At 35.5% G+C, this 16,202-nt stretch overlaps 1 protein-coding gene and 1 long non-coding RNA gene across 2 annotated transcripts in view; both read right to left on the bottom strand.

Moving 5' to 3' along the window:
- The window catches only part of LOC125787471 (uncharacterized), a 241,440-nt gene that overhangs the window by 209,951 nt on the left and 15,287 nt on the right, over positions 1-16,202 (bottom strand). The window lies entirely within an intron of this gene.
- nckap1l (NCK associated protein 1 like) overlaps positions 1-16,202 on the bottom strand; it is a 29,677-nt gene that overhangs the window by 12,620 nt on the left and 855 nt on the right. Inside the window, exons 2-18 of the mRNA XM_007248358.4 lie at positions 15,417-15,527; positions 14,474-14,566; positions 13,957-14,013; positions 13,716-13,858; positions 11,689-11,779; positions 11,416-11,553; positions 10,050-10,098; positions 8,001-8,157; positions 6,822-6,878; positions 6,620-6,716; positions 6,423-6,532; positions 4,023-4,155; positions 3,846-3,927; positions 3,628-3,686; positions 3,343-3,488; positions 2,097-2,229; positions 1,201-1,320 (exon numbers count right to left, since the gene is read on the bottom strand). Coding sequence (XP_007248420.1) covers positions 1,201-1,320; positions 2,097-2,229; positions 3,343-3,488; positions 3,628-3,686; positions 3,846-3,927; positions 4,023-4,155; positions 6,423-6,532; positions 6,620-6,716; positions 6,822-6,878; positions 8,001-8,157; positions 10,050-10,098; positions 11,416-11,553; positions 11,689-11,779; positions 13,716-13,858; positions 13,957-14,013; positions 14,474-14,566; positions 15,417-15,527 — 1,776 coding nt within the window. The remainder of the gene's footprint in view (positions 1-1,200; positions 1,321-2,096; positions 2,230-3,342; positions 3,489-3,627; positions 3,687-3,845; positions 3,928-4,022; positions 4,156-6,422; positions 6,533-6,619; positions 6,717-6,821; positions 6,879-8,000; positions 8,158-10,049; positions 10,099-11,415; positions 11,554-11,688; positions 11,780-13,715; positions 13,859-13,956; positions 14,014-14,473; positions 14,567-15,416; positions 15,528-16,202) is intronic.

The following is a 16,202-nucleotide window of genomic DNA, read 5'->3' as shown; positions in this document are numbered from 1 at the left end:
AAACAAAGTTGTAATTCTTAAAAAAACACATTTTTTACACAGATTTCTAAAGCTGGAGCATTAGCATTAGCGGTAACCGCAAGCAGTTAGCAGCTATTGCCACCCAACAGCACTACACTGAGGAACCCTGAGTGTTCTGGTAAGCCAGGGTGATATTAGCTCGCAGTTCCTTCCACATAGCTTGTTTTATCGTGGTAAACATGCAGACTACAGTCTAATATATTCACCTCTGGACAGCCAATGAGCTAGCTCTTAGCGCGGTTAGCGGATAATGCTAATGCTGCTCCAACAGAGCTAGTCAGGGTTAGCAGCAGGCTACAGGCCAATAATACTCACCTCTGGACAGCCACAGAGCTAATGCTAATACTGCTGGAGAACTAAACTGAAACTTCAGCAGAGTGGCTTTACTGCTCTTTACAACCTGACTGGTAAAATTCATACATAAGGCGCACCAGATTATAAGAGACACTGACAATTTTTCAGAAAATTAAAAGATTCTAAGTGTGAAAAAAACATTAAAATACTACAGTTAGCATTGGCAACTTCCCCCATCAGTTTTACCCACAACATAATAAAGTCTGATACAGTAATAATATTAAATAAATAAAACTACTGTTTTTTTTTTTTAAAGAAAGCTGATATTTTGGCCAAGTTCAGCAAACATTTCTCCATATATTGTACAATTTTTCATTCATGTAATTATTATTATGACAGGCAGGCCTAAATCTAATATAAATAAAATCAAATAGAATAAATATAGCATTTTGAAACAAAGTGAACATACAGATTCACATTATTAGACTAGATATGTTAAATTATTGAGGGTTTTTTCATTTATTTTAAGATAAGTTGATAATGTAATTATTGTGACAGGCCTATTTAAAACAATAAATATTGTTGAAATATACTAGTATGTGTAATTTGTCAGTCAGTTGTTGATAAAACACTGACAGAACTACTATAGGCTTCTTCAGTAAACAGAATAAAACACTGAATTATAACACAAGTTAACATTGGCGACGGTCTGGACCTTAGCCTGACCATACTTTAACTTGACCATACTGATGTCTAATTAAGTACCCCTGGTATACAGTATATAGCACTGAATCATAACACAAGTTAAAATGGTCCGGACCTCAGACTGACGAAATTTTCTCCAACTGGACCCAGACCCAGACCTGAAAATAAGGTGTGCAGTACCTGCTCGTGGAGGTTGCACTGCTCAGCACAGATCTCCAGCACCACACCACATGTCTGCTGAGCTATCTCCTCCAGAAACTTCACACACAGCCTCAGAGTCTGCTTTTCCATCAGCTCCATCTACACACAAAAAAAACACACACACACACACACACACACGCAGCAGCAGTAATATAAATTACTTTTTGGTCAAAAAATAGAAACGGTCCAGACAAGCTGCTTTATTATTTTAATATCTTAGCAATGACTTTATTACTGCTGTACTTCACCTGTTAGACCTCTCTAATTCTTCCGGAAGTTTTACCATGTGGGTCAGCTAGACCTGACTCTTCCTGTACCAGTCTTCTACTCTACTAGAGTATATTAAATGTGCAGAAAACAGTACTCAATATTTTATTATTATTTTTACAATATTCTTTTACAATATTTTGTTTAATACTAAAATCACTTTTTTTGTTTTTATTCCATTTGTTTTCATTAAAGGCCTTGGCAGATTACTGTGTACAATTTTGTACACTGGATTCTGTTTCATTTTCAGTTATTGACTGGACCTGAAGAGCTTAAATTATGAAATTATAAGGAGAAAAATGGTGCTGTTCTAAAACTTTGTAGTAGTGTATGTTTTAAAGTCACTGTTTAAAGTCAGAGTTACAGCAGATATGCCATCATTTATCCCCTAAAAGTATTGGACAGGAAATAGGCTGCATAGACTGCATTCTGAAATCTTGAAATTGTTGTAGAAACTGCTGCTTTTCACATTCAGTCCCCAAACCAGCTGAAAGCTTCATAAATCTTTCTTTCAAAAACACTTATAGAATATAATTGACAGAATAATTCAGAACTGAGCTCGTGCCTGATGATGTAATTATTAGTAACATCAGCAGATCACTACTGACCTCTTCAGGACACATGGTGTGGGTGCTCTGGTTAAAGTGGGCGCAGACCATCGGGAACGCCATGAGATAACGCTGCATGGAGGTGTCCTCACTGCTCTGAGAGAACATCTTCTCAAACACCCGCGGGTAAAAACTGAAACATTTATATTATATGTTCAGTACTGGATTAAACTCAGTCAGTACTATTCCAATCTCAGTGCCAATCAAACATAAATAACCCATAGTATTAATCCAATCTAAGTAATATTCAAAAGTATGTAGTAATCAAAATTTGACATAAATCAAATCTCAGTACTAATACAAACTCAATACTAAACTACAGTCAGGACTATTACAATTTCAGTGCTAATTAAACATAAGTAAACAATTTAACTCAGCAATAATCAATGGTTAATAATGAGTAACTGGTTAGTAACAAATAGTTAAAAGCCTGAATTAATTAAACTCAGTACTAACAAACTCTTTTCCAAAAATGATCTAAGTACTAACATAAATTTGGTACTAAATTTATCTGAGTGCTAATTCAAACTGTACTAAATTAATTTCAGTACTAATACAAATTCAGCACAAAATTATTCTGAGTGCTTATTCAAACTATGTACTAAATTAATCTCAGTACTAATACAAACTCAGCACAAAATTAATCTTAGTGCTACTGCAAACTATGTACTAAATTAATCTCAGTACTAAATGTATCTAAATACTAACACAAATTTGGTACTAATTCAAACTCGGCAGTAAATTAATCAGAGTATTACTTCAACCTTGGTACTAATCAAATCTCAGAACTAATACAAACTCGGCACTAAATTAATCTGAGCACTACATTAAACTCTGTACTAATCCAATTTCAATACTAATACAAATTTGGCACTTAATTAATCCCAGTACTAATTACTAATTAATCTAACTCAACCTTAGTTCTAATCTAATTTAGTGCTAGAAGAAATAATTAAATCAAATGAAATCAAAGCAATACTAATCCCATTTTAGAACTAATTACATCACAGTTCAAAAACAGTCCAAAGACAGTACTAACCAAATCTTAGTATAAACTTGACTTTAATCTAAACTCTGTACTAATTAAATATTAAAGCAGTACTAAAATAAAATGAGAACTAGTCCAAAATTCTGTGGTAATTTAACATAAGTCAGTCATGAGTAATATAAATTGGTATATTTTATTAATTCATTTCAGTACTAACTCAATCTCCGTCCTGATTCTGTTTTTTAAACTCAAGCTCACCACAGTATGGAGATATCAGCCGTCTCGATGAGCAGCTCGTCCACGTCGTCCATCATGCGGGTGTGAAACTGGGTCATGTTCATGATCTTGGCGAGGTCCGGGTATTCCTTCAGCGCCAGCGTGGCTTTACCCACCGAGGAGTACGCCTGAGATCATCAGCACACACAGAGTAAACCACCGCGGGGTTAAAGTGTCCCAATACTTTTGTCCAAACAGTGTATTAATGCTACAATATATTGCAAAATATGATCACAGCTGTATCAGAAAACATCACATCATCAGCACCTGTAATCTCAACCAGTCCAGTCTGATCGCCTTCAGATCAAAGTCCTCACCACCATCCACTGCCAGCCAAAAGACACGGGACAACACACAACAACAAGAACAACAGATTATACATAAATCTGTACAGTATATCTACAGTATTCAAAAAAATAAACGCATTAATATATGTATTACACATACTTGCATTATCATATTTGTTATATAATATATCATCTTACACTGTTTGAGGTTCAGTGCAGACAACTGCGAGACAAATGATGTCATCAGCACAGATTCTTCTTCAGGACAAACATAAATACTCTGAGAAAAGATAAAAAGATGAGTTAAAAAGAGTGATAGAGAGATAGAGACTTATATAAAGAGTGATATAGAGCGTGATTTATGGAGTGCTGTACCTGTATTGTATCATTGAGTAAGAGTGCATCAAACTGGGATAAGTACTGGAGATGGTAGCGCTGGATTACATATCTGTAGGTGCTCAGCAGCGCCCTCAACCTCTCCATGTAGTAAAGCAGCTCCGCCATATTCCTGTACATTCACAAATACACACTTTCACAATTCCACACATTTACAATTCACACATTTACAATGTCTCACTTTCAGTAATCCACAGATTTGCAATTTCACAATTTCCCTTCTCTAACTTTTTACGATTCCTCACAGTCACATTTCACACAATTGTCACACTTCTAAACTTTCTCAATCCCATACATTCATAATTCCACATATTTACAACTGCAGTCACACATTCATAACCTCACAATCTCACATTCATAATTTCACACATTCATAATCTCACATTCATAATTCCCACATTCATAATCTCACATTCATAATTCCACTCATTAACAATCTCACATTCATAATTCCACTCATTAACAATCTCACATTCATAATTCCACACATTCATGATCTCACATTCATAATTCCACTCATTAACAATCTCACATTCATAATTCCACTCATTAGCAATCTCACATTCATAATTACCACACATTCATGATCTCACATTCATAATTCCACTCATTAACAATCTCACATTCATAATTCCACTCATTAACAATCTCACATTCATAATTCCACTCATTAACAATCTCACATTCATAATTCCACTCATTAACAATCTCACATTCATAATTCCACTCATTAACAATCTCACATTCATAATTCCACACATTCATGATCTCACATTCATAATTCCACACATTCATGATCTCACATTCATAATTCCACTCATTAACAATCTCACATTCATAATTCCACACATTCATGATCTCACATTCATAATTCCACTCATTAACAATCTCACATTCATAATTCCACTCATTAGCAATCTCACATTCATAATTACCACACATTCATGATCTCACATTCATAATTCCACTCATTAACAATCTCACATTCATAATTCCACTCATTAACAATCTCACATTCATAATTCCACTCATTAACAATCTCACATTCATAATTCCACTCATTAACAATCTCACATTCATAATTCCACTCATTAACAATCTCACATTCATAATTCCACACATTCATGATCTCACATTCATAATTCCACTCATTAGCAATCTCACATTCATAATTCCACTCGTTAACAATCTCACATTCATAATTCCACACATTCATGATCTCACATTCATAATTCCACTCATTAGCAATCTCACATTCATAATTCCACTCGTTAACAATCTCACATTCATAATTCCACTCATTAGCAATCTCACATTCATAATTCCACTCGTTAACAATCTCACATTCATAATTCCACTCATTAACAATCTCACATTCATAATTCCACTCATTAGCAATCTCACATTCATAATTCCACACATTCATAATCTCACATTCATAATTCCACTCATTAACAATCTCACATTCATAATTCCACACATTAACAATCTCACATTCACAATCTCACATTCACAATTCCACACATTCACAATCTCACATTCATAATTCCACTCATTAACAATCTCACATTCACAATCTCACATTCACAATTCCACACATTCACAATCTCACATTCATAATTCCACTCATTAACAATCTCACATTCACAATTCCACACATTCACAATCTCACATTCACAATTCCACTCATTAACAATCTCACATTCATAATTCCACTCGTTAACAATCTCACATTCAAAATTCCACACATTCACAATCTCACATTCACAATTCCACAAACTCACATTCACAATTCCACACATTCACAATCTCACATTCACAATTCCATTCACACATTTATAATTCCAGTCACACATTCACAATTCCACAAATCACAAAAAATCACAAGCCTAGATTTGCAATTCCACACAATCCCACATTCATAATTCTTTATATTTACACATTTACAATTCCACACATTTACCATTCTTTATATGTACACATCTACAACTACACACATTTACAATCTCACGTTCACAATTCCACACATTCACAATTCCACACATTTACCAATTTATAGTCAACCATTCATAATGTTCACACATTCACAATCTCACATTAATAATTCCACAAATCACCAAAGTCTAGATTTGCAATTTCACACCATTCCAACATTCACAATCTTGAATTCACAAATCCTACATATTCCATCCAGTCCCAATTCAAAATTCTACACATTCATGTCCTGCAATTAAAATCCCACATATTCGCAAATGATACAAATTACAGCTCTAAATATTCATAAATCTCAACAATTAAAATCTATGTTTTAAATATGTGTGACTGGGGGATAAAGTGATTAAACTAAGCAGTGTCTGAATACTTTATGATAGAACGTACGAGTCGGAGTAGTCCTCTGGAGTTTTGGTTTTGGGGATGTTCTCAGAGTGACGCACCAACCAGAGAATCTCATCCCGGGAGAAGGACAGCGCCATGAACACGTACAGAGCCTGAGAACAGAGAATCAAAATCCAATTCAATTTAAATCAAAATCACAACATCAGCTTGTAATACATTTAATAAACGAAGACAGAAACCTTGGGTCCGAGCAAAGCCGGCTGGTCCTCTAGGACCTTGATCAGCTCCTTTAGCGCCCCCCGCAGGAAGTGACGCTTCTCTCTGTGAAACGCCCCGCTGTCAGAACAGAGGATCAGCTTTACTGATAAACCCACTAAAAGCAGCTCTGTCTGTGTACTTGGAGAGTGTGTATGTGTGTGTGTGTGTGTGTGTGTGGCTCACCAGTTTGCGATGGCGTTCTCTTTACACTCTTTAATATCAGCTATTCTTTTACTGTACCTGCAGAAAACCAACAGAACAGGGTCACACCCCCCACTCACACTGATTACATTACACAGATTATCCCTATAGAAATGCAATGATTATCTGGTCTTAAAGGTCTTTTTGTGAATATTCATACATGCAAATATATCGCCTCTGATTGGCTAACAGCACTGCAGCAGAGACCGCCTACCTACATTCCCCCACAGGCAATTTTACAACTCTAAAAAAGCGTTTTTGCTCCATTTTAAAAGTCAAATTTAATGTTTTAATACCTTTTTAAAACCTCAATAAATAGAATTTAAGGCCCAAAAATGTAGTGATAACGTCTTAAGTAGAAAATAAATGAATGTTTTGAGAATTAAAACTTAATGTTTCCCATTTGTTATCAATTTTCTTTTTTCAGTTTTGTTCCATAGTGATGCAGAACATGTTAGCATGTTTGCTAGCTCACCGCTAGTACTTCTAATGTTAGCTATAGCCCGCCGCTAACCTTGGTTCTCTCCCCGTTGACATTAGCTAGCTCGCTGCTAATGTTAGCTAGCTCAATGCTAACCTTAGTTCTCGACACAGTAACGTTATCTAGCTCTACACTAATGTTAGCTAGCTCTATGCTAACCTTAATTCTCTCCCCAGTAACGTTAGCTAGCTCGCAGCTAATGTTAGCTAGCTCTCTGCTAACCTTAGTTCTCTTCCCAGTAATATTAGCTAGCTCGCAGCTAATGTTAGCTAGCTCTACCCTAACCTTAGTTCCTGCCAGAGTAACATTAGCTAGCTCGCCGCTAATGTTAGCTAGCTCCATGCTGACCTTAGTTATCTCCCCAGTAACTCGCCGTTAATGTTAGTCTGTGCTTTACCACTGGCATTAAACACACCATCTAAAACTGTTATACCTACAGCAAATTTAAAGTAAATGTGAGACAAATTAAGGCCTTTTTAAGGACCCGCAAGAACCCTGTAAAACTCAAAGGACAAAATGTTTTCAGAGATACAGCCTTAGTTATAAAGAACAGAACTGAGTTCTTGGTAAAGGTAACCCTTAAACTTCACTTAAAGTCAGACTCGAGGCAAGTGGCTCCGCGTTTTTCACAAAGAATTTTGTGAAGAATGTTACTGCTGATCTGTGTTTACTTCTATTACCCTTTGATTCCGTCGAAATGATCCTCAGAGAGCTTGTGTACGTTGATGACCTCGTCTCGGGTCAGTGTGACGTACAGACCGCTGCGCAGCGCCATCTTCCATAATTCCTGAGACGCTGCATTTGAGTTCAGACTGTTGTGGCACAGCAGGAACCCCACTGCCAATCACAGATCAATAATCAATATAATGTTCAACATCACATATTACACATATCACACACCACCCTGCAAAACCATATACTCCTAAACCATTATAAACATAATCTAAATTCTCTATATATACAGTACCACGCAAAGGTTAGACACATCTTTTCATTCAGTGTTTTTCTTCTCTTTTTGTTTTTTTTTTTAAATTGGGAAATGATTAAAATTGTTGAAGGTCTGACACATCAAGACCCGTTTCTACAGGTAACTGGTTTCAAAAGGTCTTAGCTGGTCTTTGATAGTGACGGTAATCTAGTAGAAAACACACACTATACTGGTGAACTAGCTGATTAGGCAGATCTTGACCAGCACAGTGTGTGTTTTATTTAATTCTGGTCATGCTAACCAGCTTGTTTAATCTTGGTTATACTGGTGGTTTAAGTTGATCAGGTTAATCATGATTGTAGACCAGATAAACCGTCAAAGAAAACATAAGATATGTTGGTCACAAGCTAAACTGGTCAATCGGCTTAACCAGTTTAATCATCTTTACCGGCTTCACCAGCTTAACAATCTTAACCAGTTTAACCATCTTATCCAGCTTTACCATCTTAACCAATTTAAACAACTTAACCATCCTAACTGATTTAGCTGGCTTAACCAGATTAACTGCCTTAGCCATCTTAACTAATTTAACTTATTTGGCTTAACCATTTTAACCAACTTAACCAATGTTAACTAAATTAACCATCTTAATCGTCTTAACCAAATTAACCAATTTAAACATCATAATCGCCTTAACCAATTTAACAATCTTAACCAAATTAAAGTTATAACTGGCTTTACGAACTCAACCAATTTAACCAACCTAACCAAATTAACCAGCTTAACCATCTTAACTGGCTTAAACAGCTTAACCAGTTGAACTGGCTTAACTAGCTCAACCTACTTAACTGTCTTAAATAACTTAACAAGTTTAACTGGCTTTACTAGCTCAACCAACTTAACCAGCTTATTCGGCTTAACCATCTTAACCAGCTTAACCAACTTACCATCTTAACCAATTTACCAATCTTAAGCATCTTAACCAGCTAAACCATGTTAACTAGCTTAACCATCTAAACTGTCTTAACCAGTTTAACCATCTTAACCATCTTAACTGGCTTAACCATCTTAACCAGATTAACTGTCTTAAGCAGCTTTATCAGATTAACAAGCTTAACCAACTTGACCATCTTAACCAGTTTAACTGGCTCAACCAACTTTACCAACCTAACCAACTTAACCATCTTATTCGGCTTAACCAGCTAAAACTTGACCAGCTTGACCAATTTACCATCTTAACCAGCTTACCAATCTTCAGGGTCTTAACCAGCTAAACCATCTTAACCAAATTAACCAGCTTAACCGTCTTAACCAGTTTAAGCATCTTAGCTGGCTTAACCAACTTAACCATATTAACCATCTTAACCAGTTTAACTGTCTTAAGCAGCTTAACAAGCTTAAGCAACTTAACCAACTTAACCAGTTTTACTGGCTCAACCAACTTAACAGTTGCCATCACAACTGTTATCACAAGATAAAGAAGTAGCAAAAATGGTTAGTAACACAGATTTTTTGACAAACTAAGAGACAATTAAGATTAAACAAATATTACAAAACATTAGAAACGTCTAAAAAGAGACCAGCAACACGAGCTGGACAAACAACGAGCAGGTACACGTGTGACCTGTTAGCTGGAATTAACGTCACTCACCCGGCTTAACCGTGTTAACCATCTTAACCAGCTTTACCAGCTTAACCTGCTTAACCAGTTTGAGCTGGGCATGCTGTTTTTTTTTTTCAGCAGAGAAAGGAAATTAAGTGACAGAAAGACTGAAGGATGGGTAGAATAACAGACACTCACAAATGATCCAGCGCTCCATCATCTCCATCGGCAAATACTCACACGCCATCTGTCACAGCACACACACACAAAATTTCAATACAAAATCTATAGTGATACCACACACACATTTATTATTTTTTATAATAATATAAGGGCCATTCCACCGAATCTGTGCCATTTCTGTGCCCAGAAAAATGTAACTAATTGCAAAAGTATGAAATGTAATTAAAAAGTACTTAGAACAAAAATAGCATTTGTTTCCTTTCCCCACTCTCTACCTATAAACTTTACCATTAAATATAATTATTAAAATCCCTAATTGTTGTAACTCCAAATCCCATCAATGCTCTAATAATATAATCCATAATATTTAAGTTAAAATACACATTTTACTTGTGTCCCTGGGTTTCACTCAGTCCTGTTACCGTAACACATTACCCCATCTGAAACACCTGCAACATTCTACAAATCATGTCTACAACAGGAAGTGACATCATTTGGTTAATCTGAAGATCAAGAAAAGACCAAAATTAAGTTCCCTCATTTATTTTTCTGTATATTTGATCTTATTGTAACTTAGGACTTAGGAGGTCAATCTCAACACTCAAAACTTATTCCTGTTACATAAATTAATTCTTAGATAATATTAATTTTTAAAATGCAAATTTTGCGGAAAATTACTAGAATGTGCTCAGTGCTACTAGCATAGCTGACATTTACTGTAGCTATTTTTCGTGTTTTTGCTAAAAACTCATTCCTGTTACTTTAATTCCTGTTACTCAAAACATAAAAAGTAACAGGAATGAGTGTCAGTAACAGGAATGATTTTTGTCATAATATAAATTATGTATTTCTTTAAAATAAAGACTTTAATAACAGAACATCAAAATAATTAGTGGACTTGCTTTTAAACATGCTTTTAAAATGTCACATGAGTTTTGTAGCCATCTTGTTTTCTCATCTGTTTTTAAATTTCTTCAGATTGGGACATAATGTGTTGCTTTTTGAGATCTTTTATCTGCTTCATGTTGTCAGACAGGTTTCATTTAAGAAATTTCTTGATTCTACAAGTCTGGTAGTAATCAGTAATCAAAAAGTGGGATTATTCACAGTTAATTTATGGAGGGCAAACATTTTTTTGCAGGGATTGTTTTTTTTTCCTTCAAAAATGAAATCATTTTTGAAAGAGTGCTTTTTTATATTTACTTAGGTTATCTTTGTCTGATATTAAAGTTTATATGATAATCTGAAAAATGTAAGTATGACAAAAATGCAAAAACATAAGAAATCTGTAAGTGGGCAAATTCTTTTCACACTAGCCTATAGTTCTAAAGTGTGTTCTAGAGATGGTTCTAGAGTGTGTTCTGCAGTGACGGTGACTCACGGTATCGCAGGCTGCGGGGCTGAGCAGGGTGGCGGGGGTACTGAGGAGGCTGAGGAGCTGAGCTCGGCGCCACTGATCCGCCGTAAAGTTCCGCCGAGGATAAACCATCTGCAGCGACAGCAACGCCTCCGTCACCGACTGACCAATCAGAGAGAGGAGAGAGAGCGAGTGAGAGTGAGCTACTGACAGTCTGGGCCTGGGTGAGTTTAGGTAGCACTGTTGTAAGACAATGTTTATTGATTAATGATTGATTTATTATTTTATTATTTTTACCTTGGTGTGAGGACCGAACTCCTCAGTGAGCTTCTTTAGCGGATGTTCGTACTCCATAATCATCTGGCCGAGTCGAGGGTACGAAGGATCACTATATGACAAAGCAAACATTGTAACTTTAAATGAGGATTTGTCTGAATTGCACATTTGATCAAATTTGTACTTAAATGTACTTTTACCATGAATCATTTCTAAAAAATAATTTTATAAAATAAAATTACATACATATACAATGCTATTAAAAAAGTATTTTCCACCCATCAAAATTTTATTCACATTTTTCTGATTATCAAACACATTTTAATATCAGAGAAAGATAACCTGAGTAAATATTAAAAGACATTTTTAAATGATAATTTAAATTTATTAAGGAAAAAAGCAAAGTAATTAACCCTTTCAGAACCCTGCATCCACTGCAATGGACATGTGTTTTTATTTTTTATTTTTTTGTGTATTCTTTCACTTCACAAAAATTCAGACCTATTATTAATCAGAATGGACATTTATTATAGCGAATCAAACAGCAGCTTAGCCACGCCCACTGCATTGAAAAAATAAAAATCTGTGCCAGAGTATTCACCTTTTCCCCTCATGTTGGGAGTTTTTACTGCTTAGAAATAATGTGTGAAAATATGTAAGCATATATATTTAAATGTGTGTAGAGTAAAAAAAATAGTATAAAAAGTTATATAAAATTAATACAAATATTGTTAAACAAATGACTTTGCTGCAATGAACAGACAAAAAAAACAAATATTATATTAGACTATTTATTTATTTGTTAATATGTTGTTAGTATGTTGTTAGTATTTATTTACTAAATCCTGTTTTTGAGCACATTACAGACAGAAACATCATTTACATATTTTTTTTCACTAAAACATAAGTCAGGTCCCCCCTTCCAAGAATTAAATGTGATTATCTAAATTTTTTGGAAAGCTGAGTTAAATGTCACTACTAACCACAATCAGGCCTGATTACTGTCAGACCTGAAGAATCAAGAAATCATTTAAATAGAACCTGTCTGACAACATGATACAGGATAAAAGATCTCAAAAAGCAACACATTATGCCCCGATCTGAAGAAATTCAAAAACAGATAAGAAAGCAAAGCCACTGATCAGCTGTCACTATGCAAAATAAATTAATTTCTAAGGCTTTGGGACTCACAGTAGACCACAAAGAGAGTTATTATTCACAAATGAAACACTGGTGAACCTTCCCAGTAGTGACTGGCCTACCAAAAGGGTATGGACAACTCATCCAGAAGGTCACAAAAGAACCCGAAACAGCATCTAAAGAACTGAAGGCCTCTTAATATCATTTCAGAAAAAGGATAAATAATACAGAATATCAAATATTGTGGGGCTAGTGTGATGGTTATTGCTCGTCGAAAACTCCCCAAAAAATTAATTGAAACAATTCTGCAAAAAAAGAGTGTGCCAAAATTCCTCTTCAGATATATGAAAGAGTCATTGCCAGTTATCACAAATGCTTTGGTGCAGTTGCTTCTGCCAGAGTGGCACAACCAAGTTATTAGGTTTAAATGTGTCTATAATCATATACAACATGTGGGTATATTTTGGATAGTTATTATAATATCTAAATGCAGGATTTGCTTGTTTTTTTTGCTTGTCCATTCTTCCCTCCACCTCTGCAATACTGCCAATGCCATTGACTGCAACAAAACTATGATATAAAAGAATGATACAGCCGCCCCCATGCTTCACAGGCTTACCAGCATATAAGAAGCTTACTTCATGAGAGATTTCATAATGGCTTTTATCATTTACCCTGTAAAACAGGCTTCTTGTAATGCATTTTAAAATGATCATTGTGGAGAAATTAAATGAGATTTTGATTTAAGAGTGAAAATATTTACTACTTGTTCAACTACAAAACTTCCAAACAAAACAACACGACCACCAATATTAATTTTGTTGTTCATTTGTTTCCCCATTTTAATGCATTGCCTCAACACTGATATTCCTTTTGAAATAAATAATTAATCAACCAGTCATATTTACCTGCTACCGTTCGACAGCTCGTGTGCACAGTTATACATCCCCACCAGAACCTTCCGATCATCGATACGCGAGAGCATTAATATCACTGAGGTGTAGGTGATAATCAGGTCCAGGTAGTTCTTGGTGAAGTCGAAATTCACTGCCTGAAATATTGTTTATTTATTTATTACAAATAAAACAACAACAAGAAGTAATTTAAACCATTAAAAGCTGTTTTAAGAATGCAACATCTGATACTTACAATATTAAAAAAGCACTGGCAGGCATCTATAGTGTTGAGTAACTCATATACATGATCCTGAGATAAGAACAGTGTATATTAGAATTTTTTACATTATTTTGTTGAACAATAATGAACTGTGAAATGCTTAATGAAGTTAAGCAAAACAAGTTTTCAATAAAAACACTCCACTGGTCTAAATAAACTGTTCTAAACAATACAATAACTAAATAATAACAATGATAATTTAGTTACAAAACAAAATTACTAAAACATTAGTTACAAAACATATTATTAAATTACACAAACTATAACAAAATCCAGTTTACCACGAACACACGTATTTTTCTTTAATTAGGATGATACTGATAATAACAGTGAATAAATCATGCGGCCTTGAAGTTATGTTGTTTTTAAAACCTTTCAAAATCAACCCATTCATATTTTTATATTTCAATCTAATCATTTTATACATAATTCTACATGCTGGAATGTTAAATAACTTGTAATTGACCTATAAAATAATAAATATTCTTACTCTGAACTCCATGACATCAACGAACGAGTCGTAGTAGCTGCTCAGACCTTCCAGAACTGCAGTCTTTTGTTTCTGGATGCTGCTCAGCTGTTGCTGTAAGACATTCAGAAAAATCAACACACATGTACTGTTACACAGGTACTGTTACATTCCTTTTTACACAGGTAGTGTTACACTGACCCTGTTACACAGGTAGTTTTACACTGACCCTGTTACACAGGTAGTTTTACACTGACCCTTTTACACAGGTAGTTTTACACTGACCCTTTTTACATAGGGACTGTTACACCGACCCTGTTACACTGGTACTGTTACACAGGTACTTTTACACTGACCCTGTTACACTGGTACTGTTACATACTCTTTTACACAGGTAAATTTACACTGTCCCTTTTTACACAGGTACTGTTACACAGACCCTGTTATACTGACCCTGTTCCAATGACAATTTTTCCCGGATACTCTTACATCTATACTGTTACACTGATTTGTTACACAGGTACACTGACCCTGGTACAGGGTACACTGACACTGACCCTGTTACACAGTTAATGTTTTACTGACCCTGTTACACACGTACGTTTACACTGATATTGCTACACTAGTAATCTTACACAGATACTCTTACATCTATACTGTTACACTGATTTGTTACACAGGTACTGTTACACTGACCCTGTTACACAGGTAATGTTATACTGACCCTGTTACACATGTACGTTTACACAGATATTGCTACACCAGTAATCTTACACAGATACTCTTACATATATACTGTTACACTGAACCTGTTACACAGGTACTGTTACACTAATTTTGTGATTTTGTTTCACAGGTACTGTTACACTGACCCTGTTACACCTCTACTGTTACAATGACCTTGTTATGCCATGTTACAATCCAAAGAAAAAATGAAGAAAAGCTGTGACATATTAAAACTTACGCTGCCTCCTCTGAAGTCGATGTTGGGGAATTTTCTGTTGATGTATTTGACGGCGGGTTCTGTCGCCTTGTCCGTCAGAAAGGAGGGTCTTCGTTTAGGATCTGAGCATGTCTAAAACAAGACACAGACACACCCATATAGTGGATTAAATGGTTTGCCTCAAGAAAGAAGAGACAAAATGAGTGTGATGCTACTGGATGCGCTATGAACACTTCATCCCTACCACAAAATCTGCAGGAACTACAGGGGTTGGACAATTAAACTGAAACACCTGTTATTTTAGTGTGGGAGGTTTCATGGCTAAATTGGAGCAGCCTGGTGGCCAATCTTAATTAATTGTACATTGCACCAGTAAGAGCAGAGTGTGAAGGTTTAATTAGCAGGGTAAGAGCACAGTTTTGCTCAAAATATTGCAATGTACACAACATTATGGGTGACATACCAGAGTTCAAAAGAGGACAAATTGTTGGTGCACGTCTTGCTGGCGCATCTGTGACCAAGACAGCAAGTCTTTGTGATGTATCAAGAGCCACGATATTCAGGGCATTGTCAACATACCACCAAGACGAACCACATCCAACAGGATTAACTGTGGATGCAAGAGGAAGCTATCTGAAAGGGATGTTCGGGTGCTAACCCGGATTGTATCCAAAAAACATTAAACCACGGCTTTGTGGTCTAAAACCAGGTGTTTCAGTTTCATTGTCCAACCCCTGTAAATGAGAATATTTGAACTCCATGTGAAGGAGTATTGGAGGACTCCATTAAGAACCCCTACAACTCCAT

Source organism: Astyanax mexicanus, chromosome 24, assembly GCF_023375975.1.
Source record: "Astyanax mexicanus isolate ESR-SI-001 chromosome 24, AstMex3_surface, whole genome shotgun sequence".
Lineage (NCBI taxonomy): Eukaryota > Metazoa > Chordata > Actinopteri > Characiformes > Acestrorhamphidae > Astyanax > Astyanax mexicanus.
Note: the sequence above shows the minus strand (reverse complement) of the source record. Positions and strands in the feature narration are given on the sequence as shown.